At 47.5% G+C, this 23,883-nt stretch overlaps 10 protein-coding genes across 10 annotated transcripts; 3 read left to right on the forward strand and 7 right to left on the reverse strand.

Annotated features, from left to right (window-relative positions):
- Positions 1 to 302: 302 nt before the first annotated feature.
- On the reverse strand, positions 303 to 1,235 carry EURHEDRAFT_414796 (uncharacterized protein). Its single transcript, XM_040782529.1, has 5 exons — positions 1,150 to 1,235; positions 893 to 1,025; positions 792 to 832; positions 717 to 735; positions 303 to 649 (listed from the first exon to the last, which is right to left on the reverse strand). Exons 2-5 carry the CDS (start codon positions 983 to 985, stop codon positions 569 to 571), a joined length of 234 nt encoding a protein of 77 aa, XP_040636530.1. The 5' UTR covers positions 986 to 1,025; positions 1,150 to 1,235; the 3' UTR covers positions 303 to 568.
- A 1,613-nt stretch (positions 1,236 to 2,848) lies between these two features.
- Positions 2,849 to 3,594, forward strand: EURHEDRAFT_414797 (uncharacterized protein). Its single transcript, XM_040782530.1, has 4 exons — positions 2,849 to 3,039; positions 3,095 to 3,135; positions 3,184 to 3,202; positions 3,261 to 3,594. The coding sequence occupies exons 1-4, from the start codon at positions 2,923 to 2,925 to the stop codon at positions 3,318 to 3,320; spliced, it is 237 nt and encodes a 78-aa protein (XP_040636531.1). The 5' UTR covers positions 2,849 to 2,922; the 3' UTR covers positions 3,321 to 3,594.
- Positions 3,595 to 9,341: 5,747 nt separating this feature from the next.
- Positions 9,342 to 10,304, reverse strand: EURHEDRAFT_414798 (NAD(P)-binding protein). The gene is made up of 2 exons (XM_040782531.1): positions 10,244 to 10,304; positions 9,342 to 10,184 (listed from the first exon to the last, which is right to left on the reverse strand). Exons 1-2 carry the CDS (start codon positions 10,275 to 10,277, stop codon positions 9,472 to 9,474), a joined length of 747 nt encoding a protein of 248 aa, XP_040636532.1. The 5' UTR covers positions 10,278 to 10,304; the 3' UTR covers positions 9,342 to 9,471.
- Positions 10,305 to 10,379: 75 nt separating this feature from the next.
- EURHEDRAFT_414799 (uncharacterized protein) lies at positions 10,380 to 11,350 on the reverse strand. The gene is made up of 2 exons (XM_040782532.1): positions 11,206 to 11,350; positions 10,380 to 11,151 (listed from the first exon to the last, which is right to left on the reverse strand). Exons 1-2 carry the CDS (start codon positions 11,208 to 11,210, stop codon positions 10,686 to 10,688), a joined length of 471 nt encoding a protein of 156 aa, XP_040636533.1. The 5' UTR covers positions 11,211 to 11,350; the 3' UTR covers positions 10,380 to 10,685.
- Positions 11,351 to 11,859: 509 nt separating this feature from the next.
- Positions 11,860 to 13,041, forward strand: NMT1 (NMT1/THI5 family protein; the record flags this gene model as incomplete). Its single annotated transcript, XM_040784730.1, has 4 exons — positions 11,860 to 11,894; positions 11,945 to 12,116; positions 12,171 to 12,320; positions 12,373 to 13,041. The coding sequence occupies 4 exons, from the start codon at positions 11,860 to 11,862 to the stop codon at positions 13,039 to 13,041; spliced, it is 1,026 nt and encodes a 341-aa protein (XP_040636534.1).
- Positions 13,042 to 13,229: 188 nt separating this feature from the next.
- On the reverse strand, positions 13,230 to 15,276 carry EURHEDRAFT_505258 (arylsulfotransferase family protein; the record flags this gene model as incomplete). The annotated part of the gene is made up of 3 exons (XM_040785830.1): positions 13,230 to 13,414; positions 13,472 to 14,813; positions 14,866 to 15,276. The coding sequence occupies 3 exons, from the start codon at positions 15,274 to 15,276 to the stop codon at positions 13,230 to 13,232; spliced, it is 1,938 nt and encodes a 645-aa protein (XP_040636535.1).
- Positions 15,277 to 15,598: 322 nt separating this feature from the next.
- Positions 15,599 to 17,036, reverse strand: erg20 (bifunctional (2E,6E)-farnesyl diphosphate synthase/dimethylallyltranstransferase). The gene is made up of 2 exons (XM_040785535.1): positions 16,796 to 17,036; positions 15,599 to 16,726 (listed from the first exon to the last, which is right to left on the reverse strand). The coding sequence occupies exons 1-2, from the start codon at positions 16,913 to 16,915 to the stop codon at positions 15,803 to 15,805; spliced, it is 1,044 nt and encodes a 347-aa protein (XP_040636536.1). The 5' UTR covers positions 16,916 to 17,036; the 3' UTR covers positions 15,599 to 15,802.
- A 115-nt stretch (positions 17,037 to 17,151) lies between these two features.
- Positions 17,152 to 19,863, forward strand: EURHEDRAFT_483694 (anaphase promoting complex subunit CDC23). The gene is made up of 4 exons (XM_040785536.1): positions 17,152 to 17,585; positions 17,647 to 18,364; positions 18,416 to 18,599; positions 18,652 to 19,863. The coding sequence occupies exons 1-4, from the start codon at positions 17,482 to 17,484 to the stop codon at positions 19,701 to 19,703; spliced, it is 2,058 nt and encodes a 685-aa protein (XP_040636537.1). The 5' UTR covers positions 17,152 to 17,481; the 3' UTR covers positions 19,704 to 19,863.
- Positions 19,864 to 20,667: 804 nt separating this feature from the next.
- EURHEDRAFT_404671 (uncharacterized protein) lies at positions 20,668 to 21,180 on the reverse strand (the record flags this gene model as incomplete). Its single annotated transcript, XM_040780328.1, has 2 exons — positions 20,668 to 21,066; positions 21,097 to 21,180. The coding sequence occupies 2 exons, from the start codon at positions 21,178 to 21,180 to the stop codon at positions 20,668 to 20,670; spliced, it is 483 nt and encodes a 160-aa protein (XP_040636538.1).
- A 641-nt stretch (positions 21,181 to 21,821) lies between these two features.
- EURHEDRAFT_483697 (SF3a splicing factor complex subunit PRP9) lies at positions 21,822 to 23,791 on the reverse strand. Its single transcript, XM_040785537.1, has 3 exons — positions 23,651 to 23,791; positions 22,197 to 23,587; positions 21,822 to 22,144 (listed from the first exon to the last, which is right to left on the reverse strand). The coding sequence occupies exons 1-3, from the start codon at positions 23,738 to 23,740 to the stop codon at positions 22,120 to 22,122; spliced, it is 1,506 nt and encodes a 501-aa protein (XP_040636539.1). The 5' UTR covers positions 23,741 to 23,791; the 3' UTR covers positions 21,822 to 22,119.
- Positions 23,792 to 23,883: the final 92 nt, after the last annotated feature.

A 23,883-nucleotide genomic window follows, 5' to 3' on the forward strand; every position in this document is an offset into this window, starting at 1 on the left:
CGTGGGTGGCTTGACCGAAACAAAATCAAGTCTCACTTCTCCGTTGTTGCTGGTGATATCTTTGAGAAGAAGGTAACTGAGATAGACTCTCAATGAACAATGCTATTTTGGCATATAGACAATGGTATGATCCAAGAATTTTCAATTCTATTTCTGACATGATATCCTTCGCTCTCACTCAACCGGGCGAAGTGAAGAATTAAAGTTGAGCCAGTGTCTTCGCCAGATTTCTGCTCGCTCGGTCCTCAATGCCTACCAGTTTAGGAAGCGCCCTCACCGAATCATAAAGGTTTTATAGATGTTGCTAGTTGGTATCCATTTAGACCTGCGGCAAGCATATAAAGAAGGCTTAACTAAATGAATTGCAAAACTTAAAATATGTCAAAGATAGTCATGCTGTACATGATGTTCCAAGAACTCTGTACAGAAGCGCAGTAAACACATATCATAAAACATCATCATAAACCATTGCGTCGTAGCGTCCTTTAGCATCAACCGCATAACTTATTGTCTCGTGATTTCCTCATAGAGGGGAGAATCTTCGAGTAAAGTTGGCATTGTAAGACATCTAGCTGCCAGGGCAGCTAATGCTCTCGTAGTCGGGGCCACCGCAGGGGGTACCGTCACCAGCACCGCTCTGAGCAGTGCACTACATTGGATATCAGTTCACGGGCCCATGTATTACCTCAGAGGCGGGTTCAAGAAAAAGCACATACTTTACCGGTGCTGCACCCCCTGTACAAGCATTGTTAGTATTGTAAAGGTTCAGTTCGGCATGATTTGGAACTTACCAGGAGATACCACCAACATTGCAACTGCTACCGTTGCAAACCTGATGGGGGAGATATATTAGCTTTAAAACAATGGAGTAAGGAAATATCCCATAACATACACCCTCCATCTGGCGGGCCTTGACTGGGCGGCTTGCAGGTCCAGCGAGAGCAACGCTGGCCATGAGAGCGAAGACAATGGTGGTGGCACGCATCTTAACTGTTTGGTAGGATTGGTAGGATTGGTGTTGATAACTAGAGGGAGAAGGATGAGTGGAAGAGAATTGCTCGAGGATGTTGTTGAAAATGAATTTGTTCAACGAGACTTTGAGGGTTTATATAGACTAGGCTGTTGTGTTGAACATCATGGAGAACATACCGAGATGTCAGCCTCGCCCACGCATCTGCCCAATTGGGAATACTCTGCGCTTCTCGTGTTATCAAAATAACTCATGTATCGTGGTAGTCCGGTAAAAGAGCGATGTTGACGTGGTCAACCAACAATACCTCGCCCCCAAATGTGAGAGGGACATTGGGCTGGCATTGGTTAGATTGTCGTCGGATTAATATGGACCAACCCACGAACAATGGCATATTGACTCATTGTCTGCATATTCGCCGCATTTTTTGAGGCTTTGCTGAGGCACTGCGACAAAAATGTATAAGCACCGACATGCATAATCTGATTTACACTCGGAGGGACCCGGATATCGAAGTCTACAAATTTTGGGATTTGCTGCGAGAACTACTATTATCGGCAATAATTCCATTTTGGTACTATTTGCATTACCGAGATGCATAAGCGTAGAAACATGTACTGAAATGTGTACCAATCGGGCATCAACAACTATCAGGGTACTTTTGTAGTTCAGCCTTGAAAGCTGGGGAACTGCGGCAGAAGCTTAGTCTATTGACATGCTGACAAGAACAAACGAGTATCGGTCTTGGACTGTAGTATTAATAAAAATGATCGATTTCTGATATAAAGTCTTCCAAAACGTGATAGAATGGAATCATATGTACTTGTGCATGATTTGTATAGTATACATCCACTTGCAACCTTAGTCCGACGGTTGAAGATCCTCGATCTATAGAACTCGAAGGTCCACCGAGTGGAATCATTCAAGATCAGTTCGCTGAGAACTTGCCCGGCGATTCCGGACCACATACCATTTGCGGAGTTCCACTTTCGTACGGAATACTATGCTACACGAATCGGAGTCAACGGGCCTACAAGATATGAATTATTCTCACCAGAGTCTCACAAGAGCCTCAAGTATGGGTCCTCGTAGTTGAAAATGTGTCATTCGTTGCCGCAATTCAGTTGCATGTTTCTGGGGCGAAATGCAGACAGTGCCCTAACGTTACCCTATAAGGCGTTGATCTACAACAGCCGATATGATCATTTCCCCATTTGTCTTGACATGCCATACTAGCCCGTATTAGCCACTCATGATGCTCAGAGCCCTTTTCTCGGGCACCAAGGTCAGCAAATCTTCCGGAATAGAAATGCCACAGCCTCAGTCAAGAGTTAGTGGACCGGCTCTTTGTTGTACAGATCGGCACTAAATCCTCTGGGGTATTCTCGTATTTTCAAAGCTGAAATTCTCATCTCACATAATATCTTCTTCTGATCGTGTTGGAGGGGCCCATTCTACATTGATGACGGCTATGGGTCGAGTCAGATGCTTGGTATGAACGCCATGTATCCTATTTTCTTTTTTTGGGACGCTTACATAAAAAAACATGGGAGTTGTATACAAAACCAAATTACTACGCTACATAACGGGTTATGAGTCAGGCCAGCTTGTAATTCGACTGTTGTTGTCTATGCTTATGGATTGACGGAATGAAAATGCTCGTAAGATGGCTTAGCATCGCTTCTTGCATACAATCAGACATCATACGAAGTGCGATGGGGTCTGGGAACATGTAGTATTCCGAATTCAGAAGGAAGTAGGAATTCCTTCGGAAAGAAGGCATCGTAAACATAGAGAGTGGTTCATGAAAATAACTCATCTCAAATGTTATAAGAACCCCCCCCAATGTCTCGCTGTTGAAGTCTACAAACTCACATCCTTACCAGTCTTCACATTCCAAGAACAGCTCTCAGTCCTCAATCTTTTTTACCAAACACATCATAATCTTCACAATGCAGTTCACCAGCCTCGCAATCGTCTTCATGGCCAATGTTGCCTTTGCTATGCCTGCTCCTGCGCCTGCCGCCGTGGGATTCAGCACTCTCGAAACCCGTTTCAACATTGTCACTGTACGTTTGGAACAGTGGTTCCCTCACCCATATCGCTAAAGCTAACCGTTTGTAGGAATGCGCTGGATCCAAGTGCCGAGTTGATGGCAAGGACTAGTAAGTTTCCATGATAAGTATATTTTGCCTTGTACTAACACTATATAGTGACTGCTACGTTGGTACTGTATGTAAAATTACTAGCTCCTTCGTTCGGGGCACACAGCTAACAGATATCTGTACAGTGCTCGGATGGGCAACACTGCGGTGGCCCCAGTGTCGACAACCTTGCCTGCAACATGTAAACGCGCCTTTCTTAACCAGTGACGATTTATGATTTTGGATGAGCAGTGACGACTTATGTTTATGGACGGAGCTTCCGCTTGATGATGAGTTTTATGATTGGCTGTCTTATGTCTTTTGATGTGATGTTTTATGCTTTTATGACAGTACACATGTTGGCAGTCATTTTTTGAATGCAGTGTATATGTTGGAATATGTTATTTCTCTGATTGTGGCTCCTACATCAAGAATCCATTCTCACCTCATATGGGGATGCGCTGGAGACAGTAATCTGGCCCTCATAACTTCGAACGACTATCTCTTGCCCCTTATTACATTTAAGGGCTTCTAGAGCTGCTGTGGCTCTAGGTTCATAAGTATCCTTAGGCTTTGGCTTTTGGTATTCCCGAAAAAGAAAAAAAGTAAAGGTCGCATGCCCCATGCGTTACAGCTCAACGCCATGTAAGAATTAAGGAACTTCTAGTGCTCTATAATAAAGTCTAAAACATATGCACATTGGGAGGTCGAGGCTGATTGAGATTGCAAGAGTGGTGTTGGAAGAGGAAGTATGACCGATCTACCGTTAAGGATGGTAACGAGAACAGAATTTGGAAAGGTACTCCAGAGCAATGTCTGATAATGGTGGCCAGAATTCTCGAGTGGAGAGTGTTTGTAAGATTTATGTGTACTGTATATGATCTCTGGTTATATTCTGTCGTGACCTCCCGGTCTCCGCCAGGAGATGATAGGGCACTCAATTAACTTGTTTTTTCGGCACTGATATTTCTTCCTAGACCAAGTTAAACCTTCTGTTGCAGGTCGTGCTGGAAGTCTCTATTCTTGCACTTTCCCCTGCATTGATGCTCCAAGGAATGCACCAACGACTCCGCTTAGCGTGCAGAAAAAACGCAAGCTAACGCAAAGAATCAAACGACCAGATAATTGCCTTTATCATATCTTGAGAGGCCCTCGGATCCGGGATGAATTGCCAGAGGGCTAAATCAGAAACCTATACTGTCACTGGATTGGGAACAGCAACAAGTATATTCAAGGTATGACTTTCGGGTCGGGACAACAATACCCACCGAATACGGCCTAGACCGACTGCCCGCTAGCTAGTAGGGCACCTGGCCCTTCTCCAGATTTCTTTTCCACGCAGGTAAACGCGAATTTGGCTCCTTCGGGAAGCAAGTTGCACCCAAGAAAAGACAGCATTCTTTCTACAATTCGTTTTAGACTGAGACAGCAGGACAGAAGTAGAGGTTAAGCATGCGCGTTTTTGAGATGGGTTGACTATTGTGGAGTAATCGCTCAAAGTCTTCTTTGCTTAGGAGAACGCCGTCATTCATGACTTGCAATACCCTAATCAATGAAAGCGGTGCATATATTGGCAAATTGCCGCATGAATGGAGGGACAACTTGTTGGCAGTATGTAAGACTGACCAGTCACAAAGCATAACATACATGGTTCTCTTGACCAATCAGCTTTCATATTATCATTCGTCCATCATACTCTGAATATCAAGTTTTATTCTGAACATGCTTTTGCCAAATATGAAGTGTGAGCATTGGCCGCAGTCGTAATGGACGCCAATGGGTATTTGTACCGAGCCCTTCGAAAAGACAAAGCCCAGACTGCACGAAAGCGCATGTGTTCCATATCGACTGGTCCAAGAATAGAAGCCTGGGTACTGATAATCCCGGTAGGCATTGGGCTGAATTGTTGTTTTAAATACGACCATGAACAATGATATTCCTAGGCCGATATGTTGTCCGACTCAACCAGTTAGTTTAGCACAGATACCTGGTGCCATTGGGGTTACACCCAAGACTAAACACGACCAGATGTTGGCGGTTAGGTCCACATTGTGGCCTATGCGAAGTCGAGATGTTAAGACGCCTAGTAATAAAGACAAATGCGTCTTATCAAGTGTAGAATAGAGGGAATATTATTATTCCAAGAGGACTGTGTACGATGTTTTTTGATGCCAGAATTCTTATCAAGTGACCTTATCCTTGTTTGCTTTCTGACCGTATCTCGTCCAATTTTTTGGTTCGTCAGTAACACCAACTAACCATTTCATTGCTTAAGCGGCTTTTTGAAACTCATAGATGGTCAACACCGAATAACGTTATATTAATTTGGACTACCGAGAAAAGAACTTTTGAGAAGGGTTTAAACCCCATTCCATCTTTATCTGGTCGTGTATGGCCAAATTGACAGGCACAGATACATTTAAATTTGAATAGAGAAATGCCCACAAAATGAATGGGATAGAACTATTATCCTGACTAGTTCCCCGTAGTGTTAAATTCCCTTGTTTAGTATCAAACCAAGCTTCTTCTACTACCATTTACCTTCAAGTTTAGCTGTGTTGCTATCGAACTTATTTATAGCTCAAATTTACTTGGCTATACCGTGAAACCCCTAAGAAACCAAGATAAGGTCAACACTGGAATACATCATCCGGACGTACGGTGACTTTACCCGTAGTCAGATAATACTCAACTTCTATCGAAAAGATCTGAGAGAGCGACCACGGATTCTGTGCTGGAAATGCCAGGCCCCACAGAAGGTTGCATGCGAGAGATGCTTATATGAGAGTCTTGGAAAGACATTCGGAAATCTTCCTTTCCTTCTTTTCAGTGGCGTCAATTCGGGCTTGCGAAGGCATTAAGCTCGAGAAATACATTGAAGTTCATGTCGCTCACTTCCTGGGGTCCCAGAGCTTAGAGCCCAGAACGTGGGCAGTTAGGCCAGAAGTTCCTGAACCAAGCGCTGAAGATACTGCTGTCTATCTGGACATCGGCTTCGACAGTAAATTGGTTCTAAGCCTGTTCTCGAGAGCACAGAGGTATTTGGACTAGTATGCTCCTCAAGGGACGGATATCTGTAAGTTGCACCCATTATTGCTAAGTCCCAAATTCCAACGAGATGTCAGTGGATAATAACTGGATCATACTCAGAGGGGCGTGTGTATCAGCTGTCTGTTCAATCTTCGGCTCTCAAACCTGCGAGGTAATCGAAGAGAGTCAACTACACCAGTGGGAACTCCATAACTCAATGGATGAAATTACAGATTGTGCTACTGTCTATATATCCAAAATTCCCCCTCACAACAGCATGACACATTTGTCTGTCGGCTACGTGGACGGTCTCGACATGGCTAGATTGTCGCATGCATGACCCGTTACTATATATTTTTTAATTTGCCGTACATATCTGGACTGTAACACCTAGGAGAATGACCATTTCTTCAATCCCAGATGTAATCCATACCTTTGTTCCCGCCCCTTTTTACAAACTGGATTACTTCAAATTCAAAGCAAAATACCCTTCTGTCTTCTTTTTCCGGCGCGATACAGTCTATCGGCTGCCTGCCATAGCTATCAAAATAAGATGGTGGCACAATGAGGGGCTTCCATAGGCTAATCTATAGGTTGGTAGTGTAAGAAGGCGATGCTGAATCAATGACATGCCAGTTCACTTTGTGTCATGTTTGTGTCTACTGTGTTGTAGTCGCCACTCATCATGAGAAATTGCAATGATTCTGGTAAATTCGTATACTAGAAGCTATGTAGAAACAATATTCTTTGTTATTTCATTCTATAAACATGAAACAAGGCTGGAGGGGTCGATGAGACTATTGCCCATCCTCGCTACCTCACATGATGGCTGCTTGCTATTGATTGTATACATTACCCTGGGTGGCCTTTGACGTGAAATTTTGGTGCTAAGATGCTGATGACTGTCTTTGAGATGGAACTGTGTGCGGTATTGTAGGGCATTCTACGCTAATCCCCACCGATCTTGACCAACTGCTACGCCACCACTAACTGTACAACTGAAAGTATGCGTGACCCCTCACTCTAAAGTACACGGGGTGACCATGATTTTATGCTATTCATGGGATTATGGGGCTTCCACCGCAGGCGCTTGTTCAGTGTCCATCTGAGTGACAGCTTGGCAGTGGCACACAGAAAATGCATAAAGCCCGCTTCGATGAATAAGGATTGGAATTGAGGTTACTATCACTACGAGTTCCACTTATCACAACATGCTCAGCGCGGGTACCTGCAAGGGACGATTGCGTGGTACATTGCAAGGATCTTGTCCATACGTGAGCAGAACCATTAACAGAGAAGAGCACCGTGCATACATTTGGCAGCCGGGAGAGCCCCGGCCTTATGCATTTGCATGGATTGGGGTCTCCTATGCAGACATACATGTCTCGCGGCATGCTCGTTTAGGGAGAGGAATCCCGAAATTTGGGATTGGGATTCAAATAACGACGGAACGACATAGGGCTCTCCGTTCACTGCGAAAGCAATTTATTTCAAATTATCGGTGGAATGCATCTTATAAGTGAAAGCCCTACACGTACCGTCTATTGGACAAAGTTTTCTTTCAAGTTCATCAAACATTTCTGCATCCTTATCCGCTATTATACAATCATGGGTCTCCGCAATAGTATGTCCTCCATCCATGATAACATGAAACGCCGGGTACGATCAATAACCCAAAACACACAAAACGAGGCAAGATATAATCTCCTGTTGTCAAGTAACCGACCTAACAACAATCCAGATAGCTTTTGTCGATGCCGTAAAAGGACCGGACGATCTGATAGTAATTTTCTGTCGTCGTCGGTTCTACGAGCACTTGACTTGGGAACAATATAAGGCCGTCGGAGAGCCAGCAATAACAGCGACTGTCAGGGCTGGATGGAGCTGTGGAGCGCTGGACCGATTAGGGGAGTCAATACGCCAAGGGAGATTCAACAAATCGGAGCTGGACAGACTCCGTGAAGAAGCCAAAGATAAGCATAGATGGATTTCTACACGCGAGAATTCTGAGCCGGTTAGCGTGTTTGATTGAGTGAGTGGTAGAATAGCCAACTGGGTATGTGCGATACATGAGGTTTGCTGTTTACTTTGTATGAGCCGGCTGGTGTCACTAAGAAAAGAAAGAGAATGGAAGCTAATGATTCGTAGATTTCGATCACCCTTGTCATTGCGTCCATGGAATATCCAGGTAGTGCTGAGATACCTTCTTCTTAACCTGACTGGTTGTACTACATCACAACCAGCCTGGATCCTTGCATGTTTTTTCTTTCACGTCCCCATGGCTGTGATTAGGGTCCAGTCAGGGCCTCTTATTCAGCATGGTGGGATAAACAGAAGGATGATTATAATACACAACACATCTTCTCATCGACATCTCTGAAGGCCATCCATGTCAATCGCAGACAGGCCAGGAACCGGATACCGACATTATGCATTATGTGCGGCAATATTCCATTTTTTATAACAGGATTTCCAATGTTGTAACCTGTTAACAAGACGACAACACATAAAAATACATGGTACCATCTCTTCGTCTTTTCAAATAAATCAGCTGAGTTACTAAGTCAAATTCTGAATGCATACAGTACCTCAAGGAGAGGAACTTGCAACCCCTATACCATGGAGCACACATGAACAAGTTACAGGTACTTCATTCCCTTCAATTTTGCTGCCCATGCGAGTCTGGTGCCAGACCCACGAGTCGTACATAATGCAGGACATAGTGACGAACAACTGGGTGATGTAGTCCTATTTGCAATTCCCTTCAAAAACAGTGCTTTCCATCCACCGGGAGCAATGTTGACAGACTTTGCCATTTACATGGAAGGAGTTTTGAGGGTTCGTGCTGCATGAAAATGCAACGAGTGTCTTCCGCTGAGCAATGAGGATCCGATTATCAAGGTACCAGGTTGCGGATAGCCAGGAGCTCAAGGGATCATACGGCTATTAGCGTATACGCAAGAGATGTCTCGAAGAGTATAAAAAGTGTTGTCAGTCTCCTGAGTTGCTTGAAGATGATGTCCGCAAGTTGGTGATGGGTTGGTTGGAGGGGAATATGGGTTATCTTGGCAGACTTCATTTGAAGCTGGAGACACATAGGGTTTATCTTGGGGCGCTGTCGAGTTGGATTAATGTATTTTATAGACCATGATTTTTTTTTTTTTTTTTTTTTTTTTTTTTTTTTTTTCACGATTTAGTGCGCATCCAAGCACGCCGTCTGGTTTATATCTCATGGAAGCTCGGGAAAGACCCCATCTGATGTGTAGATAAGAGAAATAAAATGGGACATGGATATCTTGGAATGATATTATGTCAAAAGCATACAGCTCAAAAAGGGGAAACACCATAATCACCCAGAACCCTCCCAATATCCGCATCCTTCTCCCCCTTAACCACAATCGCCACTCTATGGCCACCATCCCCCGGCTCTGCAGCACCCCTTTTCCGTAACGACTCTGGATCTCCCGTAAAATTCGTAGCACACAACCCAGGATCTGCCCCTAGCACCTTAAATCCCTCATCCTTCAGCCTTGCTTGATACATCACCATCAGCATATTGACAGCTGCCTTGCTCGTGCGGTACTCAGTACCGAGAGAGCTATAGTAAGGCGAGCTGGAATTTGCTGCATGTGTGATGGAACCAGTACTGGAGCTCACGAACACTAGCCGTTTTTCGGAGGACTTGCGGAGGAGGTCCAGGAAGGCTTCAGTTGTGCTGAGGGCACCGACGACATTAACGTCTAGGATTTTCCGAAATGTCTCGCGACTTGGTGGGGCCAGGGAGACGATTCCAGCATTGTTGACTAGGATATCAAGTTTTCCGTACTGAGATGCTACTTGGGCGGCAGCCGCGTCGACGAACTTGTCGTCTGTGACATCGATCTGGATCCAGGAGGCAGTGCCTCTAGTATCGGGGAGGGACTCTAGGGCTTTCACAGACTCCGCCCCTTTGGCTGAATCACGGGAGCCCAGGATAACGTGGTAGTTGCCAGAACAGATGAGGTTTTTGGCTGTTTCGAAGCCAATGCCTTGATTGGCGCCTAGGAAGTTCCATAAGAACAAGATGGATATCAGATGCACAGGGGATGGCATGGCATACCGGTGATCAAAACCAACTTCTGTTCCACAGTCATTTTATAACTTGCTATAGAAGAATGTTTAATATTGAGTGTACACTGTAGGAGTAAACATAGCTCTATTTATGGTTTCTAAACTCCGGTAACTCCGCTTATCCCCTAAACGCATCAACACAAACAAAGAAAGGATATGATATCGATAGTACTATGGCTGCATTCCTGACTGTTTCTGGATTGCTCGTCCATAGATCAGTCCTAACTCCGATTATGTCGGATTTAGCTCAGGTAGCGGTATCTGTCTAATGTCTAGGTTTGGATACCGCAGACCTCGCTTAACATCAAGTGCCTTTGAAGCCTTGCTAAATGGAATCAACCAAGAACCCATTTGTGAATCTCAATGGTTGAAATCTTTCGGTAAGTTAGCTACAACAGAAGCAACTCGACCTTCACGAGCAAAGAAACGCATCATGAAACCGTCGATAATAACGCGTCCGAAACTCCTGCTACTACCAACTTGCCTCTGCGAGAGCTGAATGTCCCTCTCCCGGGTATACTGGTGTTGTGCAAGAACACTATATCGAATTCGATAGCCAGACCGCCTTGCAAGTATACACCGTTGTTCTTTCCCCTATAGGCAGTGACTTGCTGGATGCGATAAGGCCGGTCGTCCTGTAACTTCCATCTTCCCATCATAATCACAGGGGGTTTGTGGTTGACTGTTGTACAAGAAATCCCGGGAGAAGATTTCTTAGCCGATTTAAAGAGTAGATATTCACTGGCGTTTACAGCGCCATTTCTGAGATTATCGTACGCCTGGTCGAAAATTTCTAGGAATTGCTTTTCTCTTTGGTATGGATTCTTTTTCTTCTTCAAGCACGAGGGAGCCCTTCTAGGAAGCATATCATGGAGATACGCATTAAAATGGTATAAACTATAACTAGTTAGAGGGACACCGAGTTATAAATACCGCTGACTTCATTCCTACCGCATTGCTGATATAGATCAACGCACCACCTACCATAATGCGTACCGCGAGAGCCCTAATAATCTCACACAAATCGAAAGGTCATGTCAAACAAATTGTTCTCTGACAGTCAATTGGCGCATGGCAGCTCCGATAGGAACCGGTGGGAAACGTTAGTGTTGATCATGACTTCACCGGAGCGCACCACCCCGCTCTCGGAAGGGCATAAATACCCCTCCTCTGCTGTCTTCTCTCGCTCTTTTCTATCTATTTTCCTTCCATCTTAACAATTATCCTCGACTTATCGAACCCAACCAAATCCTCGCACTCTTCGGTACGGCACCATGAGCTGCGCAGTCAGAATGGTCTTTTCCTGGGTGGACTCGGGTCAAGGTATCGTACAAGTATAATGTCAATGCAACGCGTGACAGGTGTTCGTCAGTTTCTATGCCATCGTGTATCTTTCTAGTCACAGACAATCTGGGGAGACCACCAAAATGGCTGGATGCTGTCGTTCTGAGATTATACTGTCATAACTTGATCTGGATAATACCAGCGAAAGGACATGCGTGGCTTGACTCCCTGATCTCTTTTCCGGTAACACGGAAGAGAGATTCAGTGCTTGTAATGCTGACTGGTCGCAGGCTTGCAATTGCTCCGTGATACTTGATCAATATGTCTACCGACAAGATCACTTTCCTCACCAACTGGTAGCAATTGCAAGGCCTTACTCTATTAAGGATCTTACTGACTTGTAAAGGCACGCTACGCCGTACCATGCCCCCCTGTACCTCGCTCAGGCCAAGGGTTACTTCAAGGATGAGGGCCTCAAGGTTGCTCTCCTTGAGCCCAACGACCCCTCCGATGTCACCGAGATCATTGGTAGCGGAAAGGTCGACATGGGCTTCAAGGCTATGATCCATACTCTTGCCGTGCGTGTCTACTGTTTCAGGTCTTACAGGCATTTGATGTGCTAACTGGAGCAGGCCAAAGCCCGTGACTTCCCTGTTACCTCGATTGGTTCCTTGCTCGACGAGCCCTTCACAGGTATCATCTACCTCAAGAACAGTGGAATCACCGAGGACTTCCGCTCCTTGAAGGGCAAGAAGATCGGATACGTTGGCGAGTTCGGAAAGGTCAGTTACACCCCAACCAACCCCCTCATTGGCCATTCCTAACACGCAACAGATTCAAATCGATGAACTCACCAAACACTACGGTATGACCACCGACGACTACACCGCCGTCCGTTGCGGCATGAACATCACCAAGGCCATCATTCGCGGCGACATCGACGCCGGCATCGGTCTCGAAAACGTACAAATGGTCGAGCTCGCCGAGTGGCTCGCCACCCAGAACCGCCCCCGCGACGATGTCCAAATGCTCCGCATCGACGAACTCGCCGAGCTCGGCTGCTGCTGCTTCTGCACAATCCTCTACATCGCAAACGACGCCTTCCTCGCTGCGAATCCCGAAAAGGTCCGCAAGTTCCTGGCTGCTGTCAAGCGCGCTACGGACTACGTCATTGCGGAGCCACTCAAGGCGTATGAAGAGTACATCGATGTCAAGCCGATCATGGGCAGCCCTGTTAACAGGAAGATCTTTGAACGTTCGTACGCATACTTCAGCCAGGACATGAAGAACGTTAACCGCGACTGGAACAAGGTTACCAACTATGGCAAGCGTCTCGGGATTTTGGATCCTAGCTTCGTGGGTAACTATACCAATGAGTACTTGGGTTGGGCTTTGGAGCCTGACTCGATTGATCCCTGTGGTGACCAGAAGCGGATGGTTGAGTTGCAGAAGGAGGTTGCTTCTGAGGGTGGGTTTAAGCGGTTGGAGGTTGCTGCTGCTTAAATGCCTAGCGGTATTCTGAGCTACTTCGTGAAACTCGCTCTAGTGACATGAAATATATAAATTCTTATCTAATCTTGATTACTTCGAGTAGATTATGGCCGTATGTCCCTGGTCACTCGTAGGATGTTCATATCGACATTACTATTATTATGCATTATATCCAAGTGTATGCAACTATGCAATCTATACTAGATTTTCCTCTCTTCATCACTCTCGTCACTATCCTCCAAACCCCTAACCCCTCTAGCCCTCAACGCCTTCCCCCCAAGCAACGAAAACTCAACCGCATCGATCAACTCCCTATCACTAAGCTCCTCATCTCCATCATCCCAACCCCCACCATACCCATATCCGCCCCTCTCACTATCCCCATCTTCATCACTATCATCATTAACACCACCATAGCCGCCGCGTCTACGTTTCTGTAAACGTCCGTAAACTCTCCTCGCTGCAATCCGCCGCCTCATTAACCAAACTCCCATAGCAAGCACAACAGCAATCGAGAATCCACCCAGGAAATATCCTAGCGGCCGTAGATCTGGTCCTGGGATTGCAGGGCCACCGATGCCAACGATCGGTTGACCGGCGTCTGGATCCCAGTGAGTGAGTTTTGTTATACCGACAACGTGCCCGTATTTGTTCAGTGCGCGGATGCGCAGATAACTTCCCGCGGGAAAAGTGTTAGGGATGGGAAGGATAGATTCGAAGCCTGATTTGGGCGTTGCAGATAGGAATGTGAATTCCGGGGGTTTGTTTTTGTCATTCAAGTCGGTTGGGGGTGGGTGGTCGCGAGTGTAGATGGCTTGTTTCATATCCAGTTCTAAATCGTTGGTTCCCTCGAGGATGTAAGTTGTTACTGTTGTTGCACCGTTCCAAGATACTGCGGCTTCGTAGCCGTAGAGTGCGATGTCGGGGCTTGTTTTCGGGAGGCCAGTCCAGGGGCCTTTGGCGATGCGGTCAGAGAAGACCTTGCTTGAATTGAAAGATACTGCGGCGCCGAAATGGACGTGGCAGAGGATGTCGCCGTTGATGCTGAATTCGGTCCACGCGGGGATTTGGCCGTAGCTTTGGAGGATGTTGCCCGTTGGGAGGAGTTGGAGGGAGCCGCCTGATGAGCTGTTGAGGTCAGTTGGTGGTGCGTAGGTGTGAAGGAGGGAGACGGTCATTTGGTCGTAGTCGAGGGTGAGGTAGAGGCCTTGACTGGGACCGTTAACGGTATTGGCATTGTTGTCAAATAAAGTGATTGTATTATCATTATGGAAGCGTGCATGGTGTTGGCCGCTGAATTGGGTTGCTATACCACCGGACAGGTCGTTGAAGCTGTTGTTTTGACCACCCAAATTCCAGAGGATCTTTTTAGTCCTCCCGTCAATGTAGCTCAACGTATTTGTTGAAGAAGACGAAACGAGAAAATTGCCCTTGCTGTCCTTGTCTATGCTGTTGATGCGGAAGAAATCCCACGCTTGCTGCCCTTGGTGGTCGACATATGTTCCTGCTTCCGTGTCCAGGGTACGCGGTACTTGGGTGATATCAACATGTTCTGAAGCCCGCCATTGGAAGAGCAGTTTACCAGTCTCGATGTTGATTTCTTGTACGATGCTATCGTAGATTCGACCGTCTTGGGGGCCGCCAACGAACCGTAAATCAGCGGTTTTGATCTTGTATGTCGCGATGACTGCGGTCTCATCGCGGGTGATATGGAATTCACGTAGGCCCACGGGGAATCCATTGGCGCCTTTGATCGTATACGCTTTTTCGTAAGATGAGTCGAGCTACCGTAAACATCAGCATCTACCCGTTCCATTCGTTATCGGGGAAACCCACCAGATAATATACCCCATCTCCAAACCCCTTCAATCCATTATCCTCCACCCCGAACCCCAAATACCTATGTCCCTTGAACTCATACACCCCAACCGCATGCGTATTCCCATACCCAATGTTCGTCCAGACCAAATGCCCATCACTATCAATTATCATCGGCCCCGGAGTCCGCACATCACTTCCCCGCAGTGCAAGCAATGTATACAGCTCATCGTGGCAGAGCAGACTGTCCTGGATATAATTCAGGGATGGACCGATTAAAGGCGAGGAGCGGTAAGTTTCCGTCGGAAAGGTACCAAGGAGGCCGGTGTTGTGCTCGGTGGATTGGTTTCGGGGGCCGAAGTCCGCGCTTGTAAAGGTTGCAAGCGTTAAGGTGAGGATTGCTTTAAAGGAGGGTAGCCAGGTAGGCATGGTAGGGCGTACACTGGCATCGATCGGTCAATTGCGAGGGAGGTTTTCAGTGTTTTGTTCAGGATGATCGATGGCTTTTGGTGAGCACGCGATGGATCGACATGCTCTGCGGAGCCCTGTAAGGCTGGCACTGGCGCTTTACGAGTTGCGGATTGGATTCATCGAGTATTCATGAGGGCACAAAGTCTTTTGTTTCATGCGTGTAGAGTATTCTGTAGGTACTTGTAGTCTGCAAGAGCAATGCCAGAAAAAACATTGGGAATTCAGCGAGAATGAAAACAAAACCGGTGGAGATCTTGGCCATAAAAGGAGAGTGGAGTTTGCCTCCTATTCCATATTCCATTCCGTGTTACGCTGAAGATGCTGACACGGATACATTGATATGTAATTTCTAAATTGGTACTTAGCCCAACAGTATATACACAGGCATACTTTGCCAGTTATTCAATTAAATAAGTATTCGACATGATATAAACAAAAGAAAGTACTATCGCTAGATATAAACACAGGTATCTCTTCTATATGTTTACTTGCTGCGCTTGTAGATCTTGCTCAGGAACGATTCGAAGACCTCCTTCTTCAGACCAGACGACTCGTCAATGGCAGCAATCTTGGCGCGAATCTCTCCGACAATCTTCTCTTCGTACTCCTTGTAGACGTTCTCAATGTCGAGCTCCCTGTATAGAGCTTTGACCTTGGCCTCCTGCTCAGCGTCCTTACGGCCGTAGGCGGAGTCGAGTATCCTGCGCTGCTCAGGGTTGCAGCGCTGAAGGGTCTGGTTGATCATCCACGAGCACTTGTTGTCCTGGATATCGGTTCCAATCTTGCCAATGAAGGCCGGGTCACCGTAGGCATCGAGGTAGTCGTCCTGCACCTGGAAGTACTGGCCCAAGGGAATGAGGATGTCGTGGGCCTGTTCGAGGTTCTCGGGGGTCGCGAGCTGGAGGTAGTGGAGGGCCAAAGCAACGGGGAGGTAAAAGCTGTAATAAGCGGTCTTGTAGGTGACGATGAACATGTACTTCTCCAGGGAGAAGTTGTCAAGGTTGACCTGGTCTTCGGGGGCGGTGATCAGATCGCACAGCTGGCCCAACTCGGTCTGCCAGGTGACTTCGTGGAACAACTCGACGAGGTCGATGTAGGCGGGGTGAGAGCGGAAGTGCTTCTTCAGAATGACATAGATTCCGGACTCAAGCATGAAGGCATCGTTGATGGCGATCATGCCCACACCGTCCTGGCGGTACCAGCAGGGCTGACCACGACGGGTGATGGAGCCGTCCATCATGTCATCACTGACCAGGAAGAAAGCCTGGAGCAGTTCAGTGAGCCAGCCCAGAGTGCTGAGATGTTTGAATTGTTCATCGTTGAGGGGTTGCTGCAGGAGAGCCAGACCGGTGTCAGGGACGGAGAGACCACGGTTCAGCTTTCCACCGGGGACGTTGACATTGATGGCCTAGCAGAAAAATTAAACTGTCAGCAAGCCATTGTTTCTTTGGGTGGTGTTTTCGCATTGTTTGCTCACCTTTTCAAACCATTGAACAGCGTTCTCGGGCAAGTTGTACTTCTTCGCGTGGGCGAGAAGGTCCTGGACCAAGGAGGGAAACACGGACTCGAACGATTCGCGAGAGGTGATGGACGCCATAGTGACTTGACAGGGGGGTTGTTAATTAGTGTGCTTCCGGATTGCACGCCTAGACTGAATGGCACAAACAATTGCTGCTTCTGCAGTATATGAACAGATAGGCAAGGAAATAATGGGTGATAACAGTCAGCGTTAAGGAGAAAAAGTCCCCGCGGAATGTTTGCACTGTTTGTTTTGTTGCCTCCGTCCCGAAATGGCAATCCGTCAATTCCAACGCATCTTCTCATCGCGTTACCATCTTCACTCGTCTTTTCCCCTTTCAAGAAGCACGTCCTGACTCTTCTTATCTCCTTATATTGTGCTGTGGAACTGCAATATCTTTTGCCAGGTTCTCTGCACCACTGCAGCACTTCTCATTGCTGTTGGAGTCGTACCGCGCTGAGGTGCCGACACTTACCTGCAGTTCGTCTTGAGCGCAAACAGTCCAGGTTGCAATTGATCCTTGAGATCCGGTTGATTATCTGTGATAAGGATATGAAATTGGTGCTTGACCGACGCTATCTGTGATACACACCTGCCATCTTTATCTCGCGCAAACCTCCGCCGCGTCTCCAACATCCGATATCATGGCTGCCGGTTTCACGGAAGATAACATCAGAGACCTCAGGTACCGCCTGGAGGACGCTTCCATAAAGTGCTCAGAACGATGCTTATACCAATCTGCAAAATGGTACGTACAGCGCATGACGTCCCCGCGTTCATATCCCGACTGACATGCATCGGGGCGGCAGGGCCGCAGAAATGCTCGATTCTCTTCTACCAATCAATGAATATGACACCGATCCCGACTCGCCAATGGGCCTTGCAGATGCCCTGCCCATGCCATCGAACCCATACCTCCGACCCCAGGACCCTCTCGAAGCCAGATTAGAAGCACAAGAAGCCCACAAGTACCTCCTCGCCAAGACCTACTTCGATACGCGCGAGTATGACCGCTGCGCAGCCGTCTTCCTTCCCCCGACTATGGCCCCTGTTCCTCTTTCGACCACATCACCAAACGCCAAATCAAAGCAGCCATTGACTCCGCAGAAAGGAAAGTCGCGAATGTCTACATTTGGAGGGGTCAAAGAGGGTACCTCGACGAGAAACCCGTACCCGGCGCTGAGCCAGAAGTCGTTGTTCCTTGCGTTATATGCCAAGTACATTTCAGGTGAGAAGCGGAAAGACGAGGAAACGGAGATGGTCCTAGGCCCTGCTGATGGGGGTCTGGCGGCCAATCGAGAGTTGCCGGACCTGGCGCGTGGGCTGGAAGGATGGTTGACGGAACGAAGAGAGAAGGGTATGGAAGGCCGCAATCAAGGATGGTTGGAATACTTATATGGCGTGATTCTTCTGAAAGGGCGGAATGAAGAGGAGGCGAAGAAGTGGCTCATAAAGAGTGTACACTTGAACCCATTCAATTGGGGCACCTGGCAAGAGTTGAATGACTTGCTTACGAGTACGGAGGATGTATGTTATTTTGTCTTGCGTTCCGTTAGGCTGAAGCTGACATCTGGACAGTTAAAACAAGTCGTCGACCTCCTTCCTCAGAACATCATGACATTGATATTCCATGTTTATTGCAGCCAGGAGCTGTACCAAGCAACCGACGATACCTACCAAGCTTTATCAGAACTCGAAACCATCTTCCCGACAAGTGCATTCCTCAAAACGCAACGGGCATTACTCTACTATCACTCTAAGTGTAGGTTACTTTGTGAGAGCGTCGAAGTTCGCTTTGCTGATTGTTCCTGCAGACTTCGAAGAAGCATCACATATCTTCACCGAAATCTTGATCTCCTCCCCCCACCGTCTCGACAGCCTCGATCACTACTCCAACATCCTCTACGTCATGGGCGCGCGCCCACAGCTTGCTTTTGTCGCCCAAGTCGCAACCGCAACCGACAAATTCCGCCCCGAAACCTGCTGCGTCGTCGGAAACTACTACTCCCTGAAATCAGAACACGAGAAAGCAGTCATGTACTTCCGACGCGCCCTAACCCTGGACCGTAACTTTCTCTCCGCCTGGACCCTCATGGGCCACGAATACGTCGAAATGAAAAACACCCACGCTGCAATCGAATCTTACCGTCGAGCCGTCGACGTCAACCGCAAAGACTACCGCGCCTGGTACGGTCTCGGCCAGGCCTACGAAGTCCTAGACATGTCCTTCTACGCCCTTTTTTACTACCAACGCGCCGCAGCCCTGCGACCATACGATCCCAAGATGTGGCAAGCAGTTGGATCCTGCTATGCCAAAATGGAGCGTCCCGAGCAGGGCATCAAGGCACTGAAACGTGCACTAGTTGCAGGATCCTACTACGCGTCTGACGATGCCTCTTCCCAATTGAGCGGCATGCCTCCCGGCCCCGGCCGCAAAATCCTAGACCCAGAAACCCTCCACCAAATCGCAATGCTCTACGAACGCCTTGAAGAGCCCGAAGAAGCAGCCGCTTACATGGAACTAACTCTTCAACAAGAATCCGGCCCTCCAAACCCCGAAGGCGAGGAGGAAGGATCATCCGACAACGACGACGACGATAATGACGATTCCCAACATCGCTCCCGTCGACCTCGAAAATCCTCTCCAAATGACGACGATGAAGATACATGGCATGGTACTGGTGTTACGGCGACAACGTCGAAGGCAAGGCTGTGGCTTGCTAGGTGGGCGTTAAGGAATGGGGATCTTGAGAGAGCGGATCAGTTGGCGGGAGAGCTGTGTCAGGATGGGGTTGAGGTTGAGGAGGCTAAGGCTTTGATGAGGGATGTTAGGGCTAGGAGAGAGGGGGCGGGGTCTGCTGGGTAGTATCTTTTTTATGTTTATGAGTTTTAGATGAGCTGAGCGTGTGGTTTATTGCATGATACACCTGTATGATATTATGAATACTGTTGTTTTTCTTACTATAAGTGTGTAAAGTCCAAAGGTATGGATATTTGAGTTCTCGTTTGCTATTCCAAAAAGCTACACTTTATTAGCTATGAAGCTATAGGGCTTTGGCGTTGCTCCAGCACACGACTTTCTCAATGCATCAAGATATATATGTTTGCCCATTAACATGCACCAACGGCTAAATCGACACAAACTCTCCTAAGCAGCATAACTCCTCTTTCTCAAAACCAACCGAGATACTGAACCTTTTCGTCTTATCCAAGATAGGTGTAGATATCGGCGTTTGATCATCCTCAGGATTGGTATAAGGGATCTCATCCACAATTGCAAGTGACCGCCGGCGTAGGGATTGTTCCGCTCTAGTCGCAGTGGTAGTCGCAGTGGTAGTACTCCACGAGGCGCACGCATAGAAGTATACCTTGCCGATAATCTTCCAGGTTGGGCGAAGACAAAGTCGTGTGTCTTCAGGTCCAGTGCCCAAGGTTAGGACCTTCGAGTCGAGGAAAAAGATTTTGCCAGTTTGTGGGAACTTGGGGGGCAGTTCTAAATGATTTAGAAAGGGACTTGATGATATTGAGAATCTCTAAGCCCAGGATGGACGGTTAGGGAATAAATATTAGGCCTAGAGATTGATTTTGGGAGGTGGGGTGTGTGTTAGAGTTGTAATAGGAGGTCATTGCCTGAAGGAGGTGGTCTGGACTGTGAGTTGCTTTTGTGGATTCGGGATGGTATCCGTCAGAGGATGAAGAAGAGCATATATACTGTGGGAGCATAAGGAGAGGTGATTTGAAATCGAGTTGCTGCTCTTTAGTCGTAGGCGAAGCTGATGTTGGGGTAGGGTATCTGGTTTTTTTTGTAGAGGGTCGATCGACATTTGTTTTCAGGGAACGGGGAGCAATTGCACCTTTTGTCTCGGGGCCATTGCAATTGCTTTGGTATTCACCATTTTATGGTCATTGGTTTGTACAGGAGCAGTCAGTTTATCGAGACGTGCATTGTCTTTTCGTAGTCGCACTTTCGAGTAGAATGATTGATTGGGATTCTCAGCCAAAGGATGTCTGCGTAAGCCTGACACGCTGGTTGATGAAGGGGATCCAGCTCTATCATCCATGTGTATTGGAATGGGACCCTCGTGATCGGTGACTGCCGTGTCTACACGACTAACCTTTGACGAGTCGTGCGTGTATGGGGGAGTAGGAAGCACAGCAATATTTTCGGTTATTCCAACGGGATCTTCATCATCCGATCCAGATGTCGACGCGGATTCGGATAACATGTCCTGCAATTCATGATCAGTATACTGACATACCCCATTTGCCAGCTTCAAACGCTTGCACCAATGCTCATGGGACAAATCGACCTTTGCAGTGACTGACTGGGCTTTCTCTGCCATCTGCTGCAGTTCCTGAAACGACGTCGCATCCTGGAATGTCCTATCCCAATGAACCTTTTATATGCGAAGAAAGCCCAGCGCGAAATACCTGGCCCCTGTGGGCTTTTCAAAGCCACTGCCCAGCATTTCGACAACAAAAGATGTCCTGAACATTACATCCATAGATGGAAGGTTCGCTCTCCCGTATTCGTACTCGAAGTCAGAGTTGGAAACCGGGTCGCAAGCGACGAACTCGCCAAATTAATTTAGAATCTGCATATTTCGTGAACTTATGCAGTGGTGGTCGATAACATCAACAACCCGAATCGAGGCGTAACTCCAAGTTGTAAGACAGCATCTTTATTGAGCAGACAGCCGATGAAAGAGTGCGTCTACAGGAGCTTAGGAATCCGTTTTAGCGCAGTAGCATCTCGGGGTTGATAGTTTGCACCTATCAGTGCAAGATCCAATGTATCACCCAGCCCTGGTATGTAATCCTTCTTAAGTTTGATCCATCGACAAAAGGTGTGAGCAGGCATGACGCGAAGAGCAAGAACCGAGGCGCGTCCAGGGAACACGAACCCACGTGACCGTACTTAGGGGATATCTACAGTTTGGCGAGAACTATAATCCTGTACAAACCAGGTCAGTCGCGATCACTTGCAGGTTCAAACTGGCCATTCTTATTCCCGTAAAGAGTGATATTACATTGCGACCACGCCGGACCATATAGTGAAGCAGCTTGGATGAAAGCAAGTGAAATGGTATAATATCTCAGTAGATGTAGTCCCTAGTAGAATACACGAGGCGCATTTCAAGAAAGCATATTCCGATGATAACATCCGGTTAACACGTCCAAGACACCGTGTAAATGGAAAGCCAACGTCCGCCAAACTCCGAGCTTTTAACACAAGAACCCAATATATCGAAGAAATAAAAGAAACAGGCGGAAAGGGTGAGCTAGAGAATACCCTGTTTTTGAAGACTTGGACACGGTTAGCATATTTGTCATGGTAAAGGAAAGATGGGAAACATACTCCAGGTATACTCTTTCAGGCATAACATTGCCCTCTGCATCCTCCATCTGTACTACGTTGTCGCGAGAATCTCTGTCCTTCTTCTTCTCCTGCTCGAGCTTCTCCCATAGCTTGACGGCATCTTCAATCCGGGTGATCTCCCGAAAAAGGTTCGTATTCGATGTGATACCCAAGCACTTGAGACCGAAAATGTGCAATGCCTCTGAAAAGTGCTTGTCGAAGGCACGACGGCCCATGTAAACAAAGTTTCCGCATATCTCGCAGGTGTATTCGACACCGAGCCCATGCAGTTTGTAAAGCCAATATGGAATGGGCTTGCCGTCCCACGCCAGCGGCAATTTGAGGGGGTTGTAGATTCGATCCTCTCCTTCGTTGTCGGACTCCTCTTCTTCACGGCCTTCGCCGGGAACCTCAGACTCAGCATAAATGGCATCAAGTTCCATCTGGCGTTCGCGCTCCGTCATGCCTTGCTTCCGCTCAACGTTGATGCGTGTAGCCTGACGCTCCTTCTCGAGAACCTTGGCCAACGAACGGACCCGGTGCTCACGTTCAGCTACCGCGCGTTCCTTCAAGCGTTGAACAGCGGATGATGCGCCAGTATTCGTTGGTGCTGAATTTTCGTCTCCTCCCCCGGCAGCTTTACGGGCCTCTGCAGCCCGAATATGCTTTTTACCAGTCAAGTGGTTCTTGTAGACATTCTCGTTTTTAAATTCCTTCTCACAGTCCGGACACCAGATACCCTCTCCTGACCCCTCAGTTTTCGGTCCTTGCATGCCATCTTCAGCCTTTTCCTCAGCCCACCCAGGAACTTCGTTCGCTGCCCATTGCCTCTCAAATTCCTCATCAAAGCTGGCGAACAATGTGTCGAGACCTTGCAAAGGCCGCACCTTCTTGATGAAGTTCTCCAAATAGGTCGCAAGCTCCCCGACATAGTTAAAGTATCTATCCGAGATCTTGTTGGGCCGTTTAATCAGGAGGTGTGGAGGGATGAAAGAGTCGAACACCTCGAGGTATTGAGTGTACGGTAACCTCTTCGCGCCAGGGAGGTTCAGATAGTCTTCGTGTTGCATTGTCAGGTCCAAGAACTGTCCAAACCCTTCTTCACCACTGAACATGTTGTCAATGTTGACCCCTATCGGTTCTCCTTCACGACGTTTATAGGCTCGTTCGAGGTTCTCGACGGGTTCGTTTGGATAGCGCTTGTGGAAGTCCTTGATATCATTCAGTTGCTTGTAGAACTCCTCGAATTGGTCGCCGGTCGAAATCAACTGGACTTCTTTCTCGCGTGCACCCTCCGCATCGTTGTAAATCTCGAGTAGCCGTTTCGATTGGTCTTCGATACGCGCTAGAAAAAGGGCAACTTCGTGGTCGCGAGCTAGTCGGTCCCGGATCTAGATTAAAGCAAAATTGTTAGATACCAATAATCGCAACAGGTGTTAGAATGAATGACTTACATTGCGAGGGTCTTCGACCACGCGATCCGCGACGGCTTGCTCTAACCTCTCGAGATCCTCATGAATAAATCTCTGTTCTTCAAGGACCATTGTGAAGCAACTGGCAAAATGAACCTCGTCTCTTGTTGATGTGGACGTTGTTTCTAGCACTGAGGCAATTTGAAGCTTCTCAAGAGAGCTTTGCGGCAAGTCGCATCACGTGATATCCGCGGTGGCACCGATGGCCGAGCCAG

This window comes from Aspergillus ruber, assembly GCF_000600275.1.
Source record: "Aspergillus ruber CBS 135680 unplaced genomic scaffold scaffold00024, whole genome shotgun sequence".
NCBI lineage: Eukaryota > Fungi > Ascomycota > Eurotiomycetes > Eurotiales > Aspergillaceae > Aspergillus > Aspergillus ruber.